At 41.4% G+C, this 26834-nt stretch overlaps 1 protein-coding gene across 1 annotated transcript in view; it reads left to right on the plus strand.

The window, feature by feature from the left end:
* FBXW8 (F-box and WD repeat domain containing 8) overlaps positions 1-26834 on the plus strand; it is a 112945-nt gene that overhangs the window by 31180 nt on the left and 54931 nt on the right. Inside the window, exons 4-5 of the mRNA XM_046638852.1 lie at positions 2313-2401; positions 15482-15639. Of these exons, the coding sequence (XP_046494808.1) occupies positions 2313-2401; positions 15482-15639 (247 nt within the window). The remainder of the gene's footprint in view (positions 1-2312; positions 2402-15481; positions 15640-26834) is intronic.

Below are 26834 nucleotides of genomic sequence, written 5' to 3' on the forward strand. Positions count from 1 at the left end.
GGACTGGAGGTGGCAGAAGTGAAGGCGGGTAAAGACCCACCTCTTAGCATCTGGCCCTTAATGTCACAGTATACAAGTGCCATACAGTTTCACTGGATGTCTGTTTAGTGTTTTTTCTCTAACAAGCACCAGGCTATTTGTTTGGTAAGTGCTCAACAAATGGTTGTCGATGGAATGAGCTGGAGTAAACTGCAGGCAGAATGTGAGGGAGGCTTCTCTCTGGGGTGTCACAGGTCCATTTCCTGACACAGCTGAGAATGGGGACTACTTGACTGAAATGTTAAATGACAAATCTTGCATTAACTGTAATGATGGGACTCTTATGTGATTCTAGAAAGAAAGCCCTATCGAAACGTGGAAGGTAGTCTTAGAGCAAGTTCCTTTACCTTTGTTTGCCTCCATCTTCTCAGCTCTAAGGTTGGGCTCAGAGGAGCCCCACTCACGGGGTTGCGGCCCTCGCCTGTCTCAGGACGTGTCTACGGCCCTCCTGCAGAGCTCGGCCCATGTCGGCCGCTCAGTCAGTGCTGGCCGTGGAGCTCGGAGGCCTTTGCACACACGTACTGTGGTTCAGTGCTGTGCGTGGTCGACTTCAGGCTGGGCTGGGCAGGTGATTTGGTTTAGTGTCTCCTAGTCAGTGTCTGGAGAAACCCCAGAAGGGACCCCAGAGTTCTCAGGTACCTCCACGGAGAGCATGACCTGTAAATATGTGAACGTACTTGGACCTGCATTTCAGAGCCAACATGGAAACGGTTTGATAAGCCGGTTCTGGTGGCTGTATATTCCTTTTCCTGGTGTTTGCATAAACTCTTCTTCACTTTGGCATTCTAGGATCTCTCTAAGACCAGAATACCATTGTGGGGTTGGAGCCCATGATGGGGGTGGGGGAAGCCATATGACAGAAATTAGTAGATGCTGTAAGCACACAGGTTTTCATCTCAGGCCGTCTTCTTTCTTTCAGTACCTTTTGCTATTGTCATTTTGGCTGTGGCCCTCACAACAATGACTCCTGAGTCCTTCCCTTCCATCACCATATCTTCACTAGCAGGACAGATCCACTTGGATGTGTCTACTTTTGTCCCTCAGCCTTGGACTTGGCCCTCGAATTAAGTGAGGTCATCATTCAGATTATCGTGCACAATGCCTTGAATATAGCTGCTTAATAAATGTTGATTTTAATGGAATGGATGTCATCTTCTAATAATATAAATAATAATAATAGGAGCTACCATTTATGGAACACTTGCCGTATGCTAAGAACTATGCTTAGAACTTACACAGACTATTTGTAATCCTTGTGCCAGTCCAGCAAAATTGAAATTTAGTCTTGGTATTCCTAACTACCTATTATTCAGTTATTCCTGAATAACTATCCCACTGTTCCCAACATCACACATGTAAATACTTTATATTCCTTCAGATTCCCTTTATTTTTATTTTAAAAATAATTATTTTAGGGCCAGCCCCAGTGGCCTAGTGGTTAAGTTCAGCATGCTCCACTTTGACAGCTCAGGTGAGGTTCCCAGGTGTGGACCTACGCCACTTGTCTGTTAGTGGCCATGCTGTGACAGTGACTCACATACCAAAAGAGGAAGATTGGCAGTGAATGTTAGCTCAGAGCAAATCTTCCTCAGCAAAAAAAAATACATATATATATATATATTTTAATAGATAATGTTCTTGCTACAAATAATTCAAAAGTCACCAAAGGCATATAGGGGAAATACATCTCCCCCTTGCCTGTCTCCACCTACCACCTAGTTCCCCCCTGAGGAGCAACCCATGTTATGGGTTTTAGGGTTTCCTTTAAATACTGTTTCCATGAATCAGAAATAATGTCTTCTTCTGTTTCCCAATCCTGATTTTTATCTCTTTGTATATACTTTTTGGTTTTATTCTGAGAGTACTTATAAGGGTTAACAGGTAAACTATCATTAAATGCTTCCTCTTCTCTGAACTGAATTTCTTTATGTACTTTATGCCTTTCTTCACACACTTGCCACTGCCAGCCTACTGTGGAGTGTCGTTATTTGTGCTCTCATGTTTCCTTCATATCCTGTAATCCCCTTGAGGACCAGGGCAGTGTCTTATACATCCCGTGCCTTCTAATTCAGTGTTTTTCCTGTGTGTGGTAACTCGTAAATGCTGATAGCTTAACATATTAGTTGTCATCTTTGTCCTTTCGAATGCCCAGATTACTTTGAACACAGTATACGCCGTGAAAAATTGCTGTGGAATGTAGGTGAAAGTGAGATGCTTTGTCTTCCAGCTATCCCAAGGATAGTATAAACTGCTTCCCCCTTTTCCTTACACAGAATCGCAAGGGTGCCGTGAGTGAGCTGGAACACATTCCTGATGCAGTTTTATGTGATGTGCATTCTCATGATGGCGTTGTCATTGCTGGGTAAGCAAAAACAATTTTTCACTTAATAGTCTTCATCTTAGGGTCTTTCATTTTTCATGGACCAAACTCTGAGTCACAGTGACCTTATTTTCCCTTGAGAGGATGTACCTGCCTGCTTACAGCCCACGTGTGAGATGGAAAATCTGCAAACTTCTGTTCCCAGTACTTGAGAGCTCTGGAGTCACTGGAGAGATGGGAATGGTGAGGGTAGATCTGTAATCCCTTTGTCTCAATATCTTTCCTAGCTTTGAGATCACTCTTGTGGCGTGTTATGTTAGATTTTCATTAAGGCAAACAGTTTGTGTTTTATGAAGACATGAAAAAGTCAAGCAAGAATAATAAGTGTTGGCGCGAACAGGTCCTGTTCTTGTTCTCTTGTCCGAAGCCTTTGTTATGCGGAAGGGCTGTGGCCACACGTAATCTTCCTTCCCCACAGTATGTATTCACTATTTAATTTGCCCTGAAATAGGCTGTTTATTTGTCTTCATGGCCAAGAAGATTAATTTTAGCTTCTGTAAATTTCTTTGGCTTCTGTTCCAAAAACCACTTGCATGAATTCTTCATATTTTACTACAGAGATGCTGGTATGTATTCTTTAATGCACAATGAGAAGATCAATTTTCTTTTTGGATTAAGAAGATGTCTTGAACGGTGGTCTCAAGTTGTATACGTAATACCGTAAAGTGAGACCAGGATTCTTCAACTTCTGGATTGGCTTTGGAGGGGCCACCTAAGAGAGGGTCCTTCCTGGAGGAAAAAAAAACAAAAACAAACCTCGAACTTAGTAGTAGGGGAGTCTTTTTCTTTAAAGAAAAATCTTGGGGTTGGCCTGGTGGCACAGCGGTTAAGTGCTCACATTCCTCTGCAGTAGCCCTGGGTTCTCCGGTTCGGATCCCGGGTGCAGACATGGCACCACTTGGCAAGCCATGCTGTGGCAGGCATCCTACATGGAAAGTGGAGGAAGATGGGCACGGATGTTAGCTCAGGGCCAGTCTTCCTCAGCAAAAAGAGGAGGATTGGCAGCAGATGTTAAGCTCAGGGCTAATCTTCCTCAAGAAAAGAAAAGAAAAATCTTTCCTTAAAGAGTACTATTTGACTGAAATTCCAAGCAATGAAATTATTATAATATTTTGTGGTATGTAATGCCTATGAAGAAAATAATTTTACTTTAAACAGGATCTGCCCAGGAGGAATGCTTTTCTTTAGCTTTTGTTTTACCGGCCACAGTTTAGGGGTTAATGCTCTTCTTGGGAGTGCTGTGGAACTATTAGTTTTAGAAAGATTAATGGGCAGAAATCTAGAATTGTGTCCATCCCGTTGTCACTTTGGCTTTCGGCTTCTGCCTCTTGTTCCTCTCGTGTGGGCCTAAGCCTTGCTCATGATACATAAGGGCCTTTCCTCCACTAATTCTGAGATTCCTTGGTGACTGCAGAAGGCACTTATCATTCCAGCTTAGAGGGGTCTCCTAGTATGTTGGAAGACACTTGAGGACAGAACGTTGAGATTGGACTGAAAGATTTATAAAAGAAATTAGAAATAAAGGAGACTTCAGTCTCAAAAGCCAATGATACATTTCTGATCTGGACACGGACCTTACAAAAGGCAGGCTGGCCACCAATCCAGATGCCAGGCCTCCTTCGTCTGCCTCTCTGTTCCCTTGAGGTCTGCTCGAGGTTGCTTTGTGCTGGCATAATCTGTAAAGCGATGGCAGAGTTTCGTGGATCGATAAGATGAAACTTGATCTGTGGGTCAGAGAGGCTCCTCACAACTCCTCTTTCTAAGAGAACCTTACGGTTATGGGCTAGCATCAGATACTTCAATCTTGCTTGTATGGAGAGCATCTTGTGTTTATCATTAAAATTTTATCTCGTGGTTACGATGCTTGTTTTCTGGGTCAGATCTTGAATCCCTTTTCATTTGAGACAGCGGTGTTTGTGGTTACCTCATTCCCAATCAATGTTGTATTCACCAGGCTTTCTGCAGTTATGTATCTCCAAGGAGTGTCTTAAAGGGACAGTGGCCACCTCACCGTTTCTTTCTGTCCTACTTACCTTGCATTTCTCGTTTTTCTTCTCCCCTTCTTTTGTCTCTTATTTTTTACACAAGTGTAATCTGTTCAGAGGCTTAGTTTTATGTATCAAGAGCTAAACTATGTAACATTTTTGTGTTTAAACCTATTAAATATATTTCATATAGTTGATGGAGAGGAAAGACAGTTGGAAAATCTCTTGCTTCTTCCCAGCTTTTCAGTCCTCTGTATTGTGCTGGTTTGGAGTCAGGTTGCTTAGGCCCAGACTAATTTGTATTACAGTTAGCCTTACAGTGACCTAGTCTTGGTTTTGCCTTATGCTTTCACACAGAACCAGGTAACCTGCCAAAGCTCATCACTCATAAACTCACCTGAGACACTGGAGTCTCAAGTGAACGGGACTGGTCCCTGCTTACCTGAGGCCTGTTTTTCCCAGCAGAGGAAACAGACATCCTTCTTAAAGCTGCTCTGATCTTTCACTCTTTGTCCATGAATCTTTGCTTCCCTTACTGTCTCATGGATTACCATTTCCAATCACCTTTTCCTGATTTTCTGAGCCCTTTGAAATTTGTTTCCAACCTACCTTTCCCCTCAATACTTACCTTGGTGTACCTTTGGTTATTTCCCACACTGTTTTACTTAGTTACCCTCTGGCCACATCCTTTTTTTTTTTTTTTTTTTTTTTTTGCTGAGGAAGATTCACCCTGAGCTAACATCAGTGCAGTATTCCTCTACTTTTTAGTATGTGGGCCGCCAGCACAACATGGCTGCTAACAGAGCAGTGTAGGTCCATGCCCGGAAACCCAAGCTGGGCTGCCAAGACAAGTGTGCTGAACGTAACCGCTAGGCCACCAGGGATGGCCCATATCTTTTCTTAAAATTGTAATTCATACCTCATATGAATTCATATGTAGATGTAATTCATATCTCATAAAATTCACCCTTTTAAACTATAAAAGTCGGTAATTTTGTGTATTCACAGGGCTGTGTAACTCTTTACCACTGTCTAATTCTAGAACATTTTCATCACCCCAAAAAGAAATCCAGTCCCCATTCTTTAAGGGCCAACTCAAGTCTGTCTCCTCCCACAAGTGTCGATAGCACTGTGGCCTGTCACCCCCACTCCACGCCCCACAGTCTGCCCTTCTCATGACCTCTGCAGAAGTGCTTCTCTGCAGCTCATAAGGCCAGCTAGTCATGTGGCCTCACGGCTGCACGGAAACATTTTTGTTTTATGTTGTTATTTTATTTTGAAATGATTTTTAACTTTACAGCCAGCTATTTTTCCCCAGTTAATTTGTAAGCATCTTTTAAAACTAAAAGTGGTATGGATATTTTATTAAATGCCCTATAGTACTTGTACATTTTTGTCTGAAATTTAATACACAGATTCCCCCCCCCCCCCCCCCCATGCCTGTGTACTGTATTATGTGAGAAACTGGAGAAATTCCTAATTTCTCTTGTCTGTTCTCTGATTTCTTAGTTTTTTCAACTTAGAGTCATACAATTTTAAGCCTGGAAGGGACTTTAGAGATTATCTATTCCAAAACAGTCATTCTGTGTGAGGTGCCTGAGGCTCAGAGGGGTCCGACAAGCGAGGATGGGCACGCGTGCTCTGCTCTGCTCGTTCCTGCACTGCCATGTCTGTGTGTGGAGCTGGGCGGCGGGGCTGCTGCCCAAGCCCTCGCGTGCTCCTCTGGCAGCTTGTCCATTACAGCCTCACTTGGATTTTTCTTCTTGGTGTGCACCTTTCTTTTCTGTTAAAAATGAAAGCAGTAGTAAAACCATGCTGTTTTTGCAGAACTGTTAGAAAGTGGAGAAGAGAAAGCCACCTAAATCTCAGCATGCTAACACAACTTCTGTTATGGTTTTTGGTGTGTATGGTTTATTTTTCAGTCAGTTTTCCTGTGCGTATTTTTATATTATATAATCATAGTCTACATTACGTTTTTGGCCTTTTTTTAATCACAAAAAAAGAGGGGTTTTTTTTGATGTTATTACATAGTTTTTGTTACTTTGATTTGTTGCAAAGGCTCCTAGGATATAATTATATCCTGATTTTCTTATTAATTCTCCTAGTATTGGACATTATAGTCATTTCCTGTGTTTTGTTATTATATAACGATATAACTACTTTATGTATAGAGGTTTGCAGATCTTTTCCTTTTTTGCTACTACAAGTCTTTATTTTAAAATTATAAAACACATGCTTATTGTGGGAACTTTAAATTCCATGTTAGTGTGTAGAATAAAGAGTCAAAGTTCTTCCATTATCCTCCCCTAGTCTGGTTACCTTCCTAGGCTACAGTCTGTAATTACTGGATTTAGGGAATGAATTTATTTTCCAGATTAAGAAATTATTGTAAAATGCCTTCATAACTCTCAATTTAACTTTTTGGTTTGAGGTCTCTAAACCATCCCTCTAGCCTATTCTCCTGAATATGCCTTCCTTCTTCCTATCAGTGCCGTAAATAACCAGAGAGCACGCCTCCCTTCTGTACTATCCACGACTTAACCTCCTGCAATCTGGCCTCTATCTCAGCCCTTCCACTGAGCTACACTCTCACAGGTTGCCTGTGGTCACGAACCAATGGCCTTTTCTTGGCGCATCCCTTTCAGCCTCTTGGTGGTGTTTGATCTTGTTGACTGTACCCCTCTTAAAATGCTGGAGGCTGTGTATTAAGTGTCTTTGTGCCCTCAGAACCTAACACCAGTCCCAGCACCCAGGAAACTGAGGAAAGTGTGTATGGGCTGAGAACTCCTGGCTCTTCTGAGGTCTTGCCCTCTCTGAGCTTCCTTACTTTTGACCTGTCCAAGCTCCTTCTCTGGCCCTTATTCTTGCCTTTCTGTGCTCTCATTTGGCCACTCAGCAGTGATATGCAGCAGCCCAGAACATAGCTGAACTAGTTGTTTTCTTTGCTGGTCAGATAAGTGGAAGGTCCTCTATCTGAGAAAAGCAATTCAAACACAGCCTTTACTTTGATTTTCTAGCTAAAATTTCTCATTTCTTTAACTTGAAAGAAATTCGTCTTCAGAATCTGGTATATGTATGTATTCTGTACCAATTCAGAGTGGTATAGAAACCAATCTCTATACAACAAGCCACCTCTCTCTCTCCAAGTTCAGCTCTAGCTGCATTCCTCTGTGATATGATAGCGCTTCTGAAGTGTAGTGAGGTTTAGTGTGGGCTTTCCTTGTATTTTAGAAGAAGAGATGTTATCTGGAAAATTTGTTGATAATAAGTGATTAGGAAGCATGGTTTTTCTTTGTTTTGTTTTTTGATAGTGACAGCTCTGAGAATTTTCGAATGTTTTTCAAATTGTATGTTTATCATTGAGGAAAAAGAATAGAAGAGGCGAGCATGTGGCCGCACCCCTGACTTATTCTGTGACGCTGAGACGGTTCTCTTTCTTCCCACTGCACTCTGGAAATTAAGTGTTGAAAAGAGATGACATCATAGTTCAGAAAGGTCACATTAAAAACCTGAGACCTAGGTGTAGGTATAACTTGCCAGAGGTCTGTTTGCTTTACTGCCACCTAGTGAAGGAGAGCGTCTCAGGTAGAACTTGCAGGAGAAACTCAAGCCTGGGGCTCAGTGGAGGCCTCGTGCCAGCTCTGCTAACCATTAAGCTATTAGCTCACCAGAAGCTTTTATCAGATGCCCAGGAGTATGGTGGTGTTTTTGCAATAAACTCGCTCCTCACTGTTACTGAAGATTCGTAAGTTGAAGCATTTCAGTTTGCATGAGAAAGCACACTTTTCTATTCACATTAGAGGACCATTTCCCCCCATTTAGGTTTAAAAAAATATCAAGCACCCTCTTTGTTTTGAGGTTTTTCTCAACACTCCTAAATTGTTTTTCTCCCCCATATTCTGCTGGTGTGATCTGCCTTTTTAGGGTACAGTTCCTGCCTTTACTGGAAGGAATAGTGGCTATGTATCCATGTTCTCCTCTGCCAAGTGTGGTTGGAGGGAATGCTGTATCATTTAACATCGCAAACTGTTAGCTATCTTCTTTCCCTAAAAATATCCAGTTGTCCCGTTTGGTCTCATGCATTTTCATCCATCTCCATTCTCTTTGAGACGACACAACAAAACTGTGACACCTCTCTAGCTGCCCAGTGGCCTCTGGCTGTTGTTGTAGCTTTCTCTTTATTAGCTCGGTCTGTCCACACAGCCTGGACATCAGAGGCAAGAGAGTTTCCAGTCTTCTGTAGACATGAAGCAAAATTTTGAGCTTCCAGTTTATATATGTAGAATTTGATGTCTGAATCTCTGGTTGGTTCAGTTTGCCCATTGGCACTTCTGTTGGAATATTATCATTGTTTATAACTGAGAACTGTTTGAAAATATCAGCTAAAACATAGGTGTGCATCTAAGGTAACTTGAAATACCTTGCTTTTAGCCATTTTTTTACTCCACTTTTCCCAGTAATTAAAAATATGCCTTTGTATTGACCGTGTTCCATGCCAAAATATGACTTTTGATCTGAAATAGTGTGTATTTCTCCTGAATTTTAAAATATTTTCTATTCAGGAGCTGAAGACCTCAAGGATTGTGTTTCTCATACTCTGCTAGTTTCATGTGCGTGTATAAGAAATAGATAATACCTAGGATTACTTTGAGGTTCATGAGATAACAGATGCTTTGTAAATATAGATTGGTGATAAAAGTTGCATTACATTAATGTCACCCCATATTAATACTTACTTAGAACATGCTTTCTATCTTTCTCCTTTTTAAAAAACTTTTTCTCTTGACCGTTTTCCTTTCAACCTTGTTTTATATAGATTTTGTGCTGCTGCTTGTTATGACATTGGGCTGTTTCCCATAAGGAATTTGATCATTACCCATTAGGGACCTCCTTTTAAAAATACTTACATTTATTTATTTATTTTCTGCTGTGAGGTATACATGCTCTTCTGGTAAATAAGTCTGAGGTAAGATATTGATAAGAGACTAGAGGAGAGCATTGCATTTGTTATATCCTTAATGAAGGAGCTCCAGAATATACTTAATAAATACTGGTGAACTCATGACTGCATTTATGCATCTCTGGTTCTCCAAGGAATAATGGAAAGGGCCCCAGCTACAATAACTCTGCATAATCATCATTGACTCTGACTCTATTGATTGTGATTAACCAAGATGTATCGAAAACAGTTTTAAGTGTGTAGTGCATGTATCTCGTAAGGTCCATTAAGATGTTCATTATTTTTCAATTGATGCGTCTTAAGCTGCACTTGATGTCTGTAGTGGTGCATTCCACAGAAAGACTGCACTGTGGATGGAGTTCATTTTGTTAATTGCATCATACGACACAATTATGTTTCATAGAAAACAGTAAATACTCTTGATTTCATTGATTTGTAATCTTTAGTATTACAAAAGAAAGTATGGAGCACATGAATAGTTCTTAAAACCTCTACATGTTAAGGACATAAATGTTTCTGGAACTGGGCTTTGCACTTTTAGGAGCCTCTGCCTCATTGCTTTGCAGGCCTTAAACTGCTCCAATCTTCTAAGTTTGAGTCAGTAGGTTCATTCATTCAACGTTGACTAAGCGCAGATGAATACTGCAGACACATCCCTTGTTTGCAGGCCTATGAGGGATACAATTACAGGTGGTTATGGAATGGCATGGGAAATGTTAGGGTAGGGGAAGAGCAGGACACACAGCACACTGGGGAGAGGCACCTCATACAGGCACAGAGGCAGGCCGGATTCCTCCTGGGAAGTGACTTCTCAGCTGAGGCTGGAAGGATGAGTAGGAGTTGACCAGGGAGAGTTGTGTTTGGGGCAGGTATGCAACTACCTTATACATATGCAGTCCCTCGTCACTCCCAAACCAACAGTGGGCATTAATAATCCATTACAGCACTTACTTTTCTGGTGAACTGGATGGAATACAGCTTCAGAATCCTCCTCAACACAGGGCTGTAGGCAGCCACTACCAGTTTATTGGATTTGACACACAAATGAAACCATTTGCTGTTCTTAGCCTGAGGCCTCATAACAAGGCTCGTTTTGGCTGCTGTGAGTACCAGCTCAGAATAGAGTTGTGACTTTGTTTGGGGGTGAGTGTGGCCCTGTAGAGGGTGAGGTTTAACCAGTCATTCCATGTGTGCTCCCACATCACCGTGAAGCTAGTGTGGGAAGCACTGTTGCATCTGCCCAGCCACATACTCCTTGCCAGCATGTTGAGCTTTTTTTGGCTTCTTGCCTTCCAGTTGAGGCGTAGTGGTGGAATTGATGAGTTAGAGTCAGGGGCTATGCCCTGCAAGCCTGAGTCACAGTGTTGAAAACAGCAAATTTCTCATATTGCACTTAAATGGAGATGGTTCTTAAAAGCTGTATTTGTTTAAAGATACTGTCATTGGAGGAGGCGGCAGTTTGAGAAAAGCCTGGGGACCTGTTGTGATCCTAGCTGTGCCACTAAAATGTTTCTTGCGACCTTGGATAAGTCACTTAACCTTACTTCCAGGATTCTTAAAACAACCCTCCAGGTTGTTATGAAGAGCCTTGAAAAAAATTGTTTTTAGCAAATAAGCACTGGCATCTGGAAGTAAAATGGAAATATCCCCCACTCCTCCCACCCCATTGGATATTTATACAAGAAGAAAGGTTAAAGGTGGTTTTTAGCTGTACATGTCTTCTTTTTTCTTTGGATCTCTTAGTCTAAATAAGTAGTCTGCTATTGGAAACTTACTAGTTAATGAAAGCTCTTTGGTGGTAAATCATTTTAAAGTGGCAATTGCTCTGGCGTGCCAAGCCTGAGAGAGGCTCTATTCCCATTCTTTCGACAAAAAATCAGCTGCGGTCTCTGACCTATTTATTTGGAGGTAAACTCAACCTTGCCAAATGTGAAAAAGATTGGGAAAGCCTCGAGTTGCGCTGGTCCATGCTGTGGGCTGGGGCATCCTTAGTCATTTGGAAAAGGCTCCTTTCTTCTTCGGTTTTTCTTTAGTGTTCTTACATCAGCTAATATATTGGTTGCAGTTGTACTTTGCACAGACACTAATTAGAGCCATCAACGTTGGGTCCAAAGGCTTACTGACAATGCAACTGTCATAGTGGTGTCTTAATTGGTTGAGTGTAATTGTCATTAGGCAGCGATAAAGACATCTGGAGCTCTGGAGAAAAATCAGCCTTTTTTCCTACCTCGCTTCCGTATCTTTTCTTGCTTCTCCTGGCCAGTGTTGTTGAGTGCTTTTAGATCACGTTTAGGGTTTGGTCCAGGTCCCTCTGCCCCAGCCAGTGTTTTACCCTCATGTCTGTTTCTTTAGCACAAATTCATTAGCCCTGAGCCTGATCCCCACTGCTGTGGTTGCTCTCACCTGTGCGAGATTTTAGAGCCTACTGCTGAGTTATCACACAATACCTGCTGAAATAGGATATTTATTCTCTATTGCCATCATAAAGGGGACTTAGAGTCTTTTATATTTTGCCTCAGTCATTTTGCAGCAAAACATTTATGCTGTTATCATGCTCTCTGGCTATGAAGAATGGAATTAATTTAAATGGATATCTATGGAAAATTTCATGTTCACTGAAATAATTTAGCTTATCCTTTGTTTAAAAGATTTTTAATCAGCTTGGAGATAAATGCAAGAAGTCTAATGCGTATCCGTGTGTGCGTTCTGGGTGTTTCCCTGATCAGTAGTGCGAAAAGGTGGGCAGTCAAAATAAAAGGTGCCACTCAGACCATTCGGGTTGTTGCTTATGGACACCCCCTTTCAATCACCATTTATTTATCAGCTGTGTGTAAGACCCTGCGGTGGAGGCTACGGCAGTGAGGGACGGCCTTCTCGAGGACTTTACTGTCAAGTTGAGGGACATCGTTTCTCAGATACAAGGCATAGTAGTTGAGTCAGAGAGGGCTGCATGGAAGAAGAGGGCCTGTGCTAGACCTTGAGGAGTTGCTAGGCTTGGGCTTGGTCAGTGGTTCTCAATCTTGGCTGCACGTTAGGAACATGCCTGGTTCCACCTCCAGAGAGTCAAATTTAATTGATCTGGGGTGTGCTTGGGTATCAGGAGTTTTGAAAGCATCCCAGGTGATTCTAATGTGCAACCAACATTGAGACCCACTGGGCTGGGTCGTGAGGAGGGAGGGCACTCCAGAAAGGTGGGTAACATGAGCCAAGGTTCAGAGACAAGAGTATTTGGGAGCCAGGGAATGGCAGGCTTTTCTGGAGGCCAGCTCATGCTAAAGAAGAGAGACAATGAGACTGGGGACAGGGGGAACATGTTTTGGAGGAGGGGGGTTTTCAGTGCTAGGCCCGGTGGTTAAAACTTCACTCAGTAAGGTGTTAAGGCCTAAGTATTTACGGGGTGCTTCCGAAGTATCAAGTGCTATTGTGGTCTGACTGTTCTAGTCGTTGGATTCATAGCTGTGAGCAGGACCTAGCCCCTGACCTTAGAGGCTTGTAGGTTCTCAGGGGAGATGAACCGTCAGATAATCACCTCACACAATTGCCACAAGAGAAAAGTCCAGGCTGCTGTCACGGGAGATCATAGGGCACATGGTCTAGTGGAGGATAAGGGAGAACGATTCGTGAAGTCAAGTTTTTTTGAGGGCTTGGCGTGTGTGGGGTTGACTGGAGGTGGCAGAGGCTCTGAAGTAGGCTGTCATGGTGCGGCTGTGAGCTGTGGAGGGACTTAGACCAGGTGGCATCCCTGGGAGTGAGAAGAAGAGACAGGCCTGGCGACCTGGTGGCTCTTGCGGTGTGGGTAGTGGGCAGAGAGGTTGAGGAGCCCTTCGGGTTTGCACCAGTGACCTGGGACTGATGCTGTCGCTGACAAAAATAAGGAATTGAGCAACAGGCTAGGTTGGCAGTGAGCTGCAGCTTTTTGAGGAGAACATGTGTTTCATTTTAGACACGTGGAGTCATAGTGTGAGTGAGACAAGTTCATAGGAGAAAAGACTCGTCAGGAACCTTTTAGATGTGAGCAGAATGCTCATCTCTGTGCGATCTCTGCCCTCCCGCTCTTCTTCCCTCAAATGGAGAGGTCACGTAGTTGTATCACACTGTCGTGTGCTTCAGCAGTTTTTCAGGTTTTGGTTTGTTGTTGCTTTGCCTTGGAACTCATTGTATAAAGGCGCCTTGGGAGGCTGGAGCTCAGGACACTAAAGTCCTCTCTTCTGTACCCCTCTGCTCCCCACTGTGGCCCCTAAGGGGCGCCACAGAGAACCACGTGAAGACGCCTGGTGTGGTTCGATCCACAGGCAATAAAAAACAGAATGACCAAGACTGATGGAGAGGAAATACATTTTCCTTCTTTGTGCACTTCTTTTTCTCAAAGTTTCTTTGTTCTCTGATCTGCTAAATTCCTTCTGTCTGTCTCTCTCTTACCTTCTCTGTCTTTCTGAAAGACGTTGCCATCCTCCTCACCTTTCCTTTCTGAAGTGGCTACTTCCTTTCACCTGGAATTTAACCTTAAGAATCTAATCACACACAGAGTCTAGAAATGCAGACATGTTACCTCTGTTTAGTGTCTCTGTGGCTAAGCTAGAGGCCTTACGCCAGGGAACACCCAAGTTGTTTTCGGGGTGTCAAGGTGAGCCTGCTGGTTTTGCTGCAGCGGGGTGTGTGTTCCTGTGTAGGCTCCTCGTTAAGAAGGGTGATCTGGAATGCTGCCTGGAGAGCCTGGGAGCCAGCGGCCGTGCTTTGGCTGTGGTGATATCAATATCCGCCCTTGCTCGTGCATCGCCAGGCTTAATGACACTCGCGCAGTGAGCGTTTCTATTTACTGGAGGATCAGTGGTCAAACAGAGGCTGCCAGTCCAATTTTAGAAAGCATGTATCTCCTCTTTGGCTTTTTACACCACATACACACTCTCCAGTGTCATCTTGTGGGGAGAGAATTGAATCCTCCAACTTAGGGAATTTGTGTGACAGAGTGACCTTTGAATTGTGTAATTATGTCTTTACTGTCATTTAGTAATTTGAGGGAAATACAGCTACATTTAGTAAATGAATCACTCTTGAATTAGTGTTCTTAGTTTCTTTATTAAGAAATCTCACATGAGAAATTGATCTATAACTGCCTCAGAAATATGTCATAGATTTCAGCAATTAAATCTCAGCGGTTATCTTGTTACACTTTGTATTATAATGTGGGATCCAAGAAACCCTGAAAGAACAATGGCTTGGGCCTCAGGAAGACTGTGAACCCCTTAAAATTGTCTGCTGTCTTTGTGTCTGTGTGGGTGCGTCAGGGGCCTCTTAAGGCATTTCTAACACACCTCCCACAGTTGCTGTATGTGTTGGATCAACCCTCTGTAGCAGATGTAAGGAACTTAGCGTAAATACCTCGATGGCAGGCAGTGCACCCCCTCGTCATCTGGCCATTCCATTATCCTAGGGGCCTCATGTCTGAGCGGTTCTGGCCCTGCCTGGGCTTTGATGGAGAGCATCGTTTGTTGGAGTGGCAGTAGTAATAAGAGAGAGTGAGTGCTCCTGTTTTCTAAGTGGGCAAAACCAGGGAGTGTCATGCATTTCGGCAGGAGCTTTTCATGAGAAGGGAGCATTGTCTGGCTGCTAAAGGCAAGATTTAATTGTTTCAGCAAATCAATTAGTCTTTGGGGACTTTAATCAGTCAAATCTGATGCATGGATGAGGCATTAGAAAGCTTGTGCCTGTAAGACCATTAGTCCTTAGCATTTCTCTCTCTCTCTCATTCGTGTGTAAATACTGTGGCTTCTATACATTCCTGTTAGTGATTCCTTTACTGGGAAAACTTAAGGTAGCAGATTGGTTATAATAGTGTAAAAGGAAAAACAAGGAGATCTTGATACCCAATTTTTTATTCAAATGTTCTCATTTGGAATTGTCACTGTTGTGCTGTGAGAACATGAAACATGTTCACAGCCTTCTGCTGTCTAGTTGACATTTTCTCCTGTGGATGTTACTCATCTGAACGGTGTCGCAGGAGTGCTTCCACACCGACCAAGGCTTATTCCTCTGTTGTTTGAAGGCCCTGCCCATTTTCTCCACCATGGCCCTGCTCTACATTCCCCGTTTGGAACCAAGTGTCTCTTTCTTTTCCAGATACACATCAGGGGATGTGAGGGTGTGGGACACCCGCACCTGGGACTACATAGCTCCCTTCCTGGAATCGGAGTATGAGGAGGACGAGCCTGGAATGCAGCCATATGTCTCCTTTGTGAGGATAAACAGCTCGCTGGCGGTAGCGGCTTATGAGGATGGTAAGTAACCGCAACCCTCCTCCCTATTAAGGAAAAAAAAAGCATTACAAAAATTAAGCAGCTGTGGCCGGCTCCCCCCGTAATCCCTCCATACATACACGTGGGCACACACAAATGTTCACACACATACACTCACTCTTGCCTTTATGTGAAGAAGTTGGCCAATAACCCTCAATGCATTAGTAGGCATTGGAACACAGCACCCATTAAAACTGATGTTTAATTCCTACTGGAACTGTCGGGCTGGGTTTTAGTGCCAGACACGAGGCTGGCCAAGCCATCTTAAGCAAATAACTTGTTTGGTGTAAAATATTAAATATACTTGGCCTACTTTTCCTTTAGTCTCTGCTCAATCCAAAGGGAACAGTGAAAAGGGGATAGACATAGATAATCTGTTGACAGATTTGGAGATAGAAAGATAAAAGTCAGTGCCTACCTTTTCCTGGCACTTAATTACCATGCCGGATAACCTTTGGGTAATATGTTGTCTCTCTGGGCAACTGTGGATATACAAAACTAGGAAAGAATAGTCTAAAATTAGTTTTACGTAAGTAATGAAACATGTGACAGTTTATAGCTAGTCGGAATAATAATTTCGATGGGTATGATATCCTATACTCTCACCTCTCATGCCCCTAACTTCCATTATGTTGTAAAATTTGAATCTCCAAAAGCCTTGTTTCCCCACTTGCCTAGAAGCTGAACCACAGACTGTTGCAGAATGTTAAGTGTCCGTGTCGTGGCACTGTTGCAGGTCTTCAGAGTCACTGTAACATTATCGGCTGGCTCAGAGAGACCAAAGTATAGTAAAGGAGCTAATGGGAGTTTTATATCCATATGCTGTTTAAAAATGGGGCTGAAATCTTATATGTTTCCATTTTATTACTTTAACAACATGAAACCTGTTCTTTGGCTTTGCCATTAGTAGATGCCATTGATGGGTTACTTTTTTTTCAGCCTTTAGAAATTCAGCTAAGCTGTGTCTGTGGTATGTAATATTTCATATGTGTTTCTTGAGATGCTGGATGGATAACAGATGAGCAGCTTAGTGTGTTTGCTACTTTCTGAATTATCAATGAGTTTTTTTAAAAACAACTATGCAAAGGTTGCCGTATTTTTAAGTTAGAATCACACAGTTTCAGAATCATATCATCACCTCCCCCTGCCGCACACACGTGCGTGTGCACACACACACGTTTTTCTTCAGATGGGGAAACTGAGGTCCAAGAGGTCAGCTAAGTGGTTTGCTTGAGGCTGGTTGTTAGTCAGTCGTGAATCCAGGTCTGTGATTGCGTCTCCTAGGCCGTGCTGTGGTGGTAGTGCTGTTCATGTGCTACCGGACACAGACGCCGGGAGGAATGTGTGCTTGCTAGCTCACGTCTCGGGCTTTGTGAATTTGGGAATAGAGCTTGAGGCGATGCGCAGGTGTGCTGCTGGTTTTACCTTGTTGCTTAGAATTGTCTCTGTTGCCCTCGTCCCTGTGGTTGCCAGAAATATTGGAGAGCCGTGGAGAGAGGATAGAGAAACTACTTCCTTCAGCAGCTAATTGCCCAAATATATTTTAAATACTTGGTTTTAAAACAAATTCCATAGTTAAAATTCGAACAGAGCAAAAAAATATGAAATGTATAAGAAAACGTATCCAAAAAGAAGTTGAAGCGCTCCTCCCGCTCCCTTGCCTCCGGCCGGCCTCATTTGACGCATGGTCCTACCTACGCTGTGTGTTTCTGCGCCTCGCTGCTTTCACCTCGTGGCTCATCTTGGTCTCTTTCGTATTGGCACTGATAGGGAAACCTTATTCTTTTTCAGCCTGTATAGTATTGCATTATGTGGCTGTATTATAATTTATGTTTTAGGGCCCTTAGTGATGCACATTTGCACTGTTTATTTTTGTTATTAAAAACAATGCAGTAAGCAGTATGCTTGAACAAACACCATGATGGACTCGTGCAAGTATATCCATGGGGTAAATTACTAGTAATTATTGGGTTGGAGGGTACAGATGCTTTATGTTTTGATAAACATTACCAAATTGCCCTCCAAAAAGGTTTCACTAGTTGATAGTCTCACCAAAATGTGTAAGAGTGACTGCTTCCTCCTGCTTGTCTGGTAGGTGGAAATGGTACTTCACTGTTTCTGTTTGCCCTTCTGTATAAGAATACATGAACGTCTTTTTGTTGTGTTATTATTTCTTTTTCTTTCTTTGCACGTTGTTCTTTTCCCATTTTTCTTTGGGTTGTTATATTTTCTGGTTGAAAAGAAATAGCTAAGGAAGTAACCCTTGTCGTAACTATTTCGAGTGTTTTTTGTTTGTCATTTATTCTTCAGTGGACTTTGTTTAGGGTTTATTTTTCTAGATGGTAGTTGTGTGTATATGAGTGCATGATTTTTGAATTCATAAAGGAATGGTTTTATTTTGTAATGTTTTTGACTAGATACATTTTTAGCAATGTAAGATCAAACTAATATAAGCAGTTATACATTGAGAAGTCTTGCTTCTCCCCATTTTTATCCACTCCATTCTAATGGAATCATATATTTTAGTTTCTTCTCTATCCTTGCAGTATTTCTGTATTGCAAACAAGCAAGTATGAATAAGAAGCAAGTTCTTACTCACCCCCACTTTTAAAATTTTTAATTGTTATTTTTTTGGTGAGGAAGATTGGTCCTGAGCTAACATCCGTGCCAGTCTTCCTCTGTTTTGTATGTGGGATGCCACCACAGCATGGCTTGATGAGCAGTGCATAGGTCTGTGCCCGGGATCCGAACCTGCAAACCCTGGGCCACCGCAGTGGAATGTGTAAACTTAACCACTACACTAGTGGGCTGCCTCTCTCCACCCCTTTTTAAACAGAAATAGCATACTACTTTGTATTATTCCACACCTTGGCTTATTTCCCTTAATGACATCTTGAGAGGTTGTCTATGTCAGTGTACAGAGAATGCCCTCCTTTTTCCTACCTGGATAGTATTCCTTTGTGTACATGTACCTTGGTTCATTTACACAGTCTCTGATTTAGGAACAGTTATGTTGTTTCTGATCTTTTGCTATTACAGTGTTGTAAAGAAAAATCTTAAATGTGATATTTTGTGTGAGTGCAGGAAGGATAGTTTCCTATAAAATGTCTGGGCTGAGGGTAAATGCAAATGGCGTTATGCTGGTTTGCACTCTTAACAGCAGGGTATGAAGGTGTGACCATTTCCTCACAATTTTATCAGCAAAATATGTTTCAAACTTTTATGTATTTGTCAATTTGATAGATAAGAAATGGTATCTATGTGTAGTTTCAATTTACATTTCTTAGTGTTAGAGAGTTTGAAGTTTTTTTTTCATATTTGTACCTGCTACTTATAATTCTTTCTTTTTCATTTGTTACTGCTGTGGTTCATTTTTCGTATTTGAATCTTGATCAATAGAGAGTTCATCCTCGGATAGTATAAGATATAAATCTGAGTCCAGTTGTATGTCACTTAACAACAGGAGTGTGTTCTGAGAAATGCGTCATTAGGCAATTTTGTCCTTGGGGGAACGTCATAAAATAGATTTACACAAACCTAGGTGGGACAGCCTACTACACACCTAGGCTGTATGGTTCTAATCTTATGGGACCACCGTCAGATACGCAGTCCGTCGTTGACCAAAATGTTCTTATATGGCATGTGACTGTGTATCTTTTTTCCAGCATCTCTTGTTGGAAAGCACATCTCTACCTCACTGGTTAGAGGTGCTGCCTTTGTAAGTTTTTAGATACGAAATGTTTTTAGTATTTGGATCTGTCCCCGGATGTTGCGTTCTGTCCCAGTTGGACTGTCTAGTTGTTTACATTTACATCATCGTGTTCGTCCTTTTGGGTTTCGTGTCATGCTCAGGGGGATTTCCCCTACTCTGACATTAGTTGAATCTGTGCTGCTTCCATGGCTGTGTCATTTACATTGAAATCTTTGATTTGTCTCAAATTCCTTTTGGTATTGGGATTATTTCTTCGATAGGAGCTTTTGTGTTTTTTGCTCCCTTCTCACTCTGAGCTTGTTTTACCAGCCTGATTGGGGCTGTTACTATTTCTGAGATAAACAGCAACTTCTCGTTTATCCCCCAGACCTCAGGTGGCGTTGGTTTTGGTCTCACTTCAGTTTAACAGATTGACACTGTGATATTTATACCAACATATTCATGAGTAGCTACTTCTGGGCAAAGACAGATTGAAATAATCAAACGCACATTTTTAGATTGCTCCTTTCCAGGAGCAGAACAGGCACTTCTTAGGCACAACATGGCAAAAAGGAAATTTACCTTGTGTGGTCTGCTGTATAAAATTTGTGACTGCACCCTACAGAAGGGAAGAATAAGAGAATAAAATGAGTTAATGAACTTCAGTTCCCTGGCTGTGCCAAAGGGAAGCTCTGTAGCCATTGAGACCCCCTGATGGTCTCCACATCTCCCCTGAAGGAGTCAGATCCAGAGAGGGAAATGCAGACTGCTTTGGGAGACAGAAAGTCATCCCTACATCCTTTTTAGCCTCCTTGCCCTGTAGGAACACTGTCCACCCACCTGGGCTGTTGAGATTTGGCAAGGTGATCCACAGTTGTGATTTTTTGAATTCCAACCCCCTGGCCTCATATTTCTTCTGCCTTGTTTCCGATTGTCAGCACTGGCCGTCCTCCAGTTTGATTTTACCACTAATTGTGTTGCACGTTACCGTACCGAAATGAATCAAATCAAAATGCTTTTCCTGGAGCATTAGATAAAGCAGGCGAAGGTTCTGAGTAATGAGCAGATGCTGCTAATGCAGGGACAGCGGAGACCTTGCCAGGACTCCATCTGCTCCATGCTTGCCTGCCTTTGGCCTCGAGCCACAGCATTAGGGAATGGCAGTGTACTCAAAACCCGCTCCCTGTTTGCAGAGTTTGTCTTGAAAACTCACTCTTTGGTGAGAAATGAGATTACACGCTTCTTGGGTGCAAAGAAGTTCTTATTTGTCTCCGTAAGTGGAGAGAGGAGAGACACGACCCTGCGCCTGTTAGCATGTGGAAACCTAGGTGCGACAGCCAACAGTTGTCTTCACATGGTGCCATCAAGCAAGGCAAAGTGGCTTATCCACTTGTGCAGCACTCGCAGTGCAATTGTCTGAACACACACATGCTCCATTGTCCGGGACTCGCCTACCCTGGGCCGAAGTACCGCTGATTTCTCATTTACTGACACACCGACAATGGACGGGAGCGTGTCTCTCCAAGCTTCTTTGGAGCAGTAAACAGTAGGACCATGTTTGAGTTAGATGGCTCTGGAGCCTTGGTGCTTCTACAGTCTCCTTTATAATTTTGTGTTTAATAAGAAATCAGTTCCTCAGTAACTTTGCTAATGTCTCGTTTGTATGTTGGTGACATTAGAATCTAATGACATAAGCTTTGAACGTAATATACAGTCTCCTCCCCTCCCCTGATCAAAATCAGAGTTTTAGAAGTGGATTATTAACATACTAATTGGCCTGGGAGATGGCTAGGACAACTGGCTGTGAATTGTGGAGAATTTGGGGGCTTTTTCAAAGCCTTTCTTTTCTGGTCATTTTTCTCTTAAAAGTTTCAATAACCAGTTCTCGCCTGAAACCTTTGCCTACCGTCAGGTCTAGGAGTCTCATTCAGACACTCAGCGAGCAAAACAAAATGAAACAACTTTCTGACAAAAGCCAAAAAATACCATATGTCTCCTTTTAAAAGACGGGATACATTTATAAATTTAAATAATTTTCTTAACAGTAGGAATGCTCACATTTTAAAGATATTCAGAACGAAATTAGAATTTGAAATGCAGAGTGCTGACCTGGTGGCTCTTTGGTGTTGAGGAGGCATTTCCTTGTGCGTTGAACTTAGTTGACTGCCACCTAGCATGGTCTAGGGTGTTAGATTTTGTTTCATAGACAAGACGGAGACTATGTTTATGTGATGGAGGAAGTTGCTGAATAAAACTGCTTTTTAAAAGGTTTTTTTATTCTTTAGTGAGAGGAGTTTGAAGTTATACTTGCGTGACGCTTACGTATGCTTTGGACTGAGTATACATTACAACTAAACAATAGGGCAGTGTTCCTCAAATGGGAGTCCACCGATATAATCTTGGATGGGAGTCGTGAGATCTCTAGGAAATTTTTTAAATCTGTATATTTTTGTTGTGATCTAAAGAAAAAAGAATCTGGGTCTTTTAGCTTTTTAACTCAACCATGCTGTGGGATCTTAGACTTTGAATTTGCATTTTGTAGTCACAGGCTGTTGGTACCAAGTGGTCACCTACATGCCTTGTAATGCTTTGTTTTTCACACTGAGGAGTCCACAGATGTATTCTTAGAGGTCTGCAAGCTCTCAAATTTAAGAAATACTGGAGAGGGAAGTTCTCCTGCTGTAGGGGCAAACTAGCAGACGATCAATTTGTAGGATAACTACGAATTTTTGAAGTTACTAGTGAAAATAATTTGAAATGATTTCTCATGCTGAAAAAAGTGCTACATTGAATTTATGATACAAGATTTGGTGTTAATCCTTTGGTTTATTGAGGTGGTTTTACTGAAAACTGATTTTTAATAGGACACAGTATGATGCATGAATTCAAAGTAGCTGTCTTGTCTCGTTACAGTTGAGGTTAAAGATGGAAAGGAGCGGTAAAGAGCCAAGGGTGGCTTTGGAGAGATGGTTGAGACTAGAGAAATAAATTGTTCCAGTTCTTAAATATACCTAATGAAAACCTAGTGTGAGTTTGTTTTTTGGAGGAAAATAGAATTTTAAGTCAGAATTTAATTTCATTTTCAATATTTGCAATTTTGGTTGTAGCATTTATTCCATTCTAAACCTTAGGGCTGTGTTAAAGCAGAAATAAATATATTTGTGGGATGTGGTCTTGTTTTAAAAGCAAAATGTACCTGCCTGCCTTTTCAGTTAAAACGCCATTAGGCAAGCCAATGCAGTAGGAAGGGAGCCCAGTGGGGCCAGAGACAGGTGGAGGAGGGAGTCTGAGTGGAGCAGTGGGCCTGGTGGGTTTGGGAGGTTGGCTACATACAGGAGATTGAGTAGGTAAGTATACTGAAGATAATGGTAGGCAGTTTTCTCATTATTGGGGAAGGGAGGTGCACATATGGAAGAGGGATAGCCAGAATTGAACTCTGTGGGGCCGGACTGGAAGAAGAGGCGTTGACATGGAATTCCTGGTTTTCAACATAGATAGGAAAGTAAATAGAGATGTATGTGTGTTGATATGCATATACGTTCATGTATGTCCTAGCTTTGTTTGCTGAGAAGGTGTAGAAGCAGGAACAGCATGGTAGCAATGAGCACACCTAGTGCTCAGATCTTGGAAGTATCACTCTCCACTAAAAGGAGCCAGGCCTGCTTGGAGAAATGGCTGACTCCAGGGCTGGGGCAGGGAGAACCTCCAAATATGTGGAAATTAAACAACACACTTCTAAATAATCCATGAGTCAAAGAAGAAATCACAAAAGAAATTAGGAACTATTTTGAACTAAATGAAAATGAAAAACAGTACAGTCATACGTCACTTAAAAACAGGGATACCTTCTGAGAAATGAGTTGTTAGGTGATTTTTTTTGTGCACACATCATAGAGTGTCACAAACCTGGATAGTATAGCCTACTGTACACCTAGGCTGTATGATACTGATCTTACGGGACCACCGTTGTGTATGCCATCCGTCATTAACTGAAACGTCATTATGTGGTGCGTGAGTGTATCAGAATGTACGGGATGTAGCTAAAGCGGTGCTTGGAGGGAAACTTACAGCGTTAAGTGCTTATATTAGAAAAGAGAGAGTCTCAAGTCAACAATAGAACTTTTCATCTTAAGAAACTAGAAAAAGAAGAGAAAATTTTAAAAGATGGAACGAATAAGTAACTAAGTTAAGAGCAGAAATCAATGAAATAGAAGAGAGAAAAACAATACAGGAAAATCAGTGAAACAGAAAACTGGTTCCTTTACAAAAATCGTTGAGGAAAAAACCGGAAAAGAAATAAATTACCAACATCAGGAGTGTAAGAGGGGACATCATTACGTATCTTACAGATGTTACAAAGACTATAATGAAATATATGAACAACTTTATTCCAGTAAATTCATCCAGTTAGATGAAATGGATAAATTGATTTTTTGAGAGGCACAAACTACCAAAGTTCACTTAAGAAGAACTAGAAAACAAGTAGCTCTATTTCCATTAGAGAGGTTGAATTTGTATTTTAAAAGTTTCTCATAAAGAAAAGTGCCAGCCCAGTGACTTTGCTGGTGAGTTCTACCAAACATTTAAGGAAGAAATAATCCTAATCCTATACACTTGCATAAAATAGACTAGGAGGAATACTTGTCAACTGATGAGGCCAGCGTTACTCTGATGCCAAGACCACATACAGAGTAAAAAGAATAACTAGTACATGGAAAAAGTAAACTGCAGATTGACATTCCTGATGGACACACATGTAAAAATCCTTGACAGAATATTGTAAAGTTGAATCCTGCCATACATGAAAAAGGTAATGCATCATTACCAGTTAGGATTTGTCTCAGGAATTTAAGGTTGGTTTAACATTTGAAAATCAGTCAATATAATCCATCCTATTAACAGACTATAAAAGAAAAACCATATGTTCATCTCACTGCAACAGAAAAAAAAATTTGACAAAAACGAGTTTGTATTTACGATAAAAACTCTTAGCTAGTGTCATAGAAGGGAGCTTTCTCCATCTGCTTAAAAGCGTCTATGAAAAGCCTACAGCTGACTTCATACTCAATGGTAAAAGACAATGCTTTCCTCTTAAAATGGGGAGCAAGGCAGGGATGTCCACTTTCACTGCTATTATTCACCACCGTAATGGAGGTCCTACTTAGTGCAGTAAGTCAAGAAAAAGAAATGAAAGACACAGATAGGAAAGCAAGAAGCAAGGTTGTCTATGGATCAATTATCTATGAATAAAATTCTAAGCACTCAATGAAAACGTTACTGGGAACTAATAAATATCTTTAGTAGTGTCACTGGATATGAGGTCAATATGCAAAAATCAACTGTATGTCTTCAAGTTAGCAGCAAACAATTGGAAATTCATGTTGCATCAAACATATAAGATAGTTGGAGATTAATTAGCGAAATATGTCTAAGACCTATATGCTGAAGACTATAAAAAATTGCTGTGAGAAATTAAGGAAAGCCCAAATAAGTGGAGAGAGTTATCATGTTCATGGACTGGAAGATTGAATGCTTTGAAGATGTCAGCTCTCCGCTGATTGGGCTGGAGATTCAATCTAATCCCAGTCAAAATCCCTGTAGTCTTTTTTGGGTAGAAATTGATAAGCTGATTCTAAAATTTAAAAATCTAAAAAAAAATGCATGGGGCCAAGAATGGTCAAGAACGATCTTGAAAAAGAAGTACAAAATTGGAGGACTTCCCTACCTGATTTCAAGATTTACTGTGAAACGACACTAGTCAAGAGTGTGATGCTGGTGTGAGTAAGGATAGACCTATAGATCAACGGAATAGGCTGCAGCCCAGGAAAAAGACCCACCTACTGGCTTTCTACAAAGGTGCCAAGGTAATTCAGGGAAGAAATGATAATCTTTTCAACAAATCACGTTGAAACGTGGATATCTAGATGCCTTCTCCTCCTTGCTCATAAGCCTCTATTCTTACTTCATGTCATGTACAAGTTAACTGAAAATGGATCATGGACCTAAATGTAAAACTTCTGGATGGAAACAAAGAAGAAAATCTTTGTGGTCTTGGGTTAGGCAAAGATTTCTTAGGCCACGAAAAATGCATATTATAAAAGACAAATGATGAGCTAGACTTCATCAAAATTAAAAACTTTTGCTCATTAAAGATTCCATTAAGAAAATGAGAAGGCAAGCCATAGACTGGCAGAAAATATTTGCAAAATGTATGTCTGATACATGACATGCGTCCAGAATATATAAAGAACTTTTACAATTCAAATATAAGAAGACAAGCAGTTAAAAATGGCAAAAGGTTTGACTAGACCTTCACCAAAGAAGATATACAAGTGGACAGCGAACACATGGAAAGAGGCTGAACATCATAGTCATTGGGGAAGTGAATTAAAACCATTATGAGATACCATTACATACCTGCTAGAATGGCTTAAAAAGGCTGATATTACCAAGTGTTGGTGAGACTGTGAAGCAGTCTGTAATCCTGTCCCTTGCTGAGGGGAATGCAAACGGTACAGCCACTTTGGAAAACAGTTTGGCAGTTTGTTATGAAATTAAACACAAACTCACCAAATGACCCAGCAGTCCCACTCGTATGTATCTATCCAAGAGAATGAAAACATATGTTTGCATGAAAACTTGTACTGGAATATTTATAGTATTTTATTCATGATAGCTCCAAACTGGAAGCAACCCAGATATGTATCAGCTGATGAATGAATAAATATAGTGTTGTATATCTACGCAATGAGACATTGCACATCAGTAAAAATGAACAAACTGCCGACACACGCAACAACATAGATTGCAACAGCATGTGCTAAGTCAAAAGAACCCAGATGCAAAAAGAGTACGTACTACGTAATTCCACTACCTAAGTCCTTCTAGAAGAAGCAAACTATAATGACAGAAAGCAGGTGAGCAGTTGGCAGGACCGGGGAAGGGGACTGACTGAAAGGGGTGTGAGGGAACTTTGTGGGGATGGTAATGTTTTGTATTTTGATTGTGGTGGTGGTTACAGGACTGTGTATATTTGTCTGTTTCCATCAAATTGTACACTTGAAGTTGATGAATTTTTTTTGCCTATAGATTGTACGTCAATAAAACATTTTTTGAAAAGGCAGAAAATACCTTTTTAATACTTTTTGCAGGGTAATCAGTGCTACTCTTGCAAAGTTAATTTCTTTTTACTTTTTATTTTTTGCTCAACAGGAAAGGACAGTGTCTCAGAGATGTTTTAGGTTAGAAGGACAAGAATGCTTTCTTGCTCAGTTCTATATTAGAATAGATGGTCAAGAGCAGAGAATTCTTCTGGAGGCTCATAGCCACCGAAACACATTTAGTGATATGTTTGCTTCTGAATTTTTAATTCTATAATAATCTTTCATGAATAAATCTGGACCTGTTTCCAAAGGGATCCAAAGAAGTGGTTATTGCATATATGGGATCATGGTGGCAGCAGGCTTGGCCAGAAATAGTGTCCATA

Source organism: Equus quagga, chromosome 15, assembly GCF_021613505.1.
Source record: "Equus quagga isolate Etosha38 chromosome 15, UCLA_HA_Equagga_1.0, whole genome shotgun sequence".
NCBI classification, from domain to species: domain Eukaryota; kingdom Metazoa; phylum Chordata; class Mammalia; order Perissodactyla; family Equidae; genus Equus; species Equus quagga.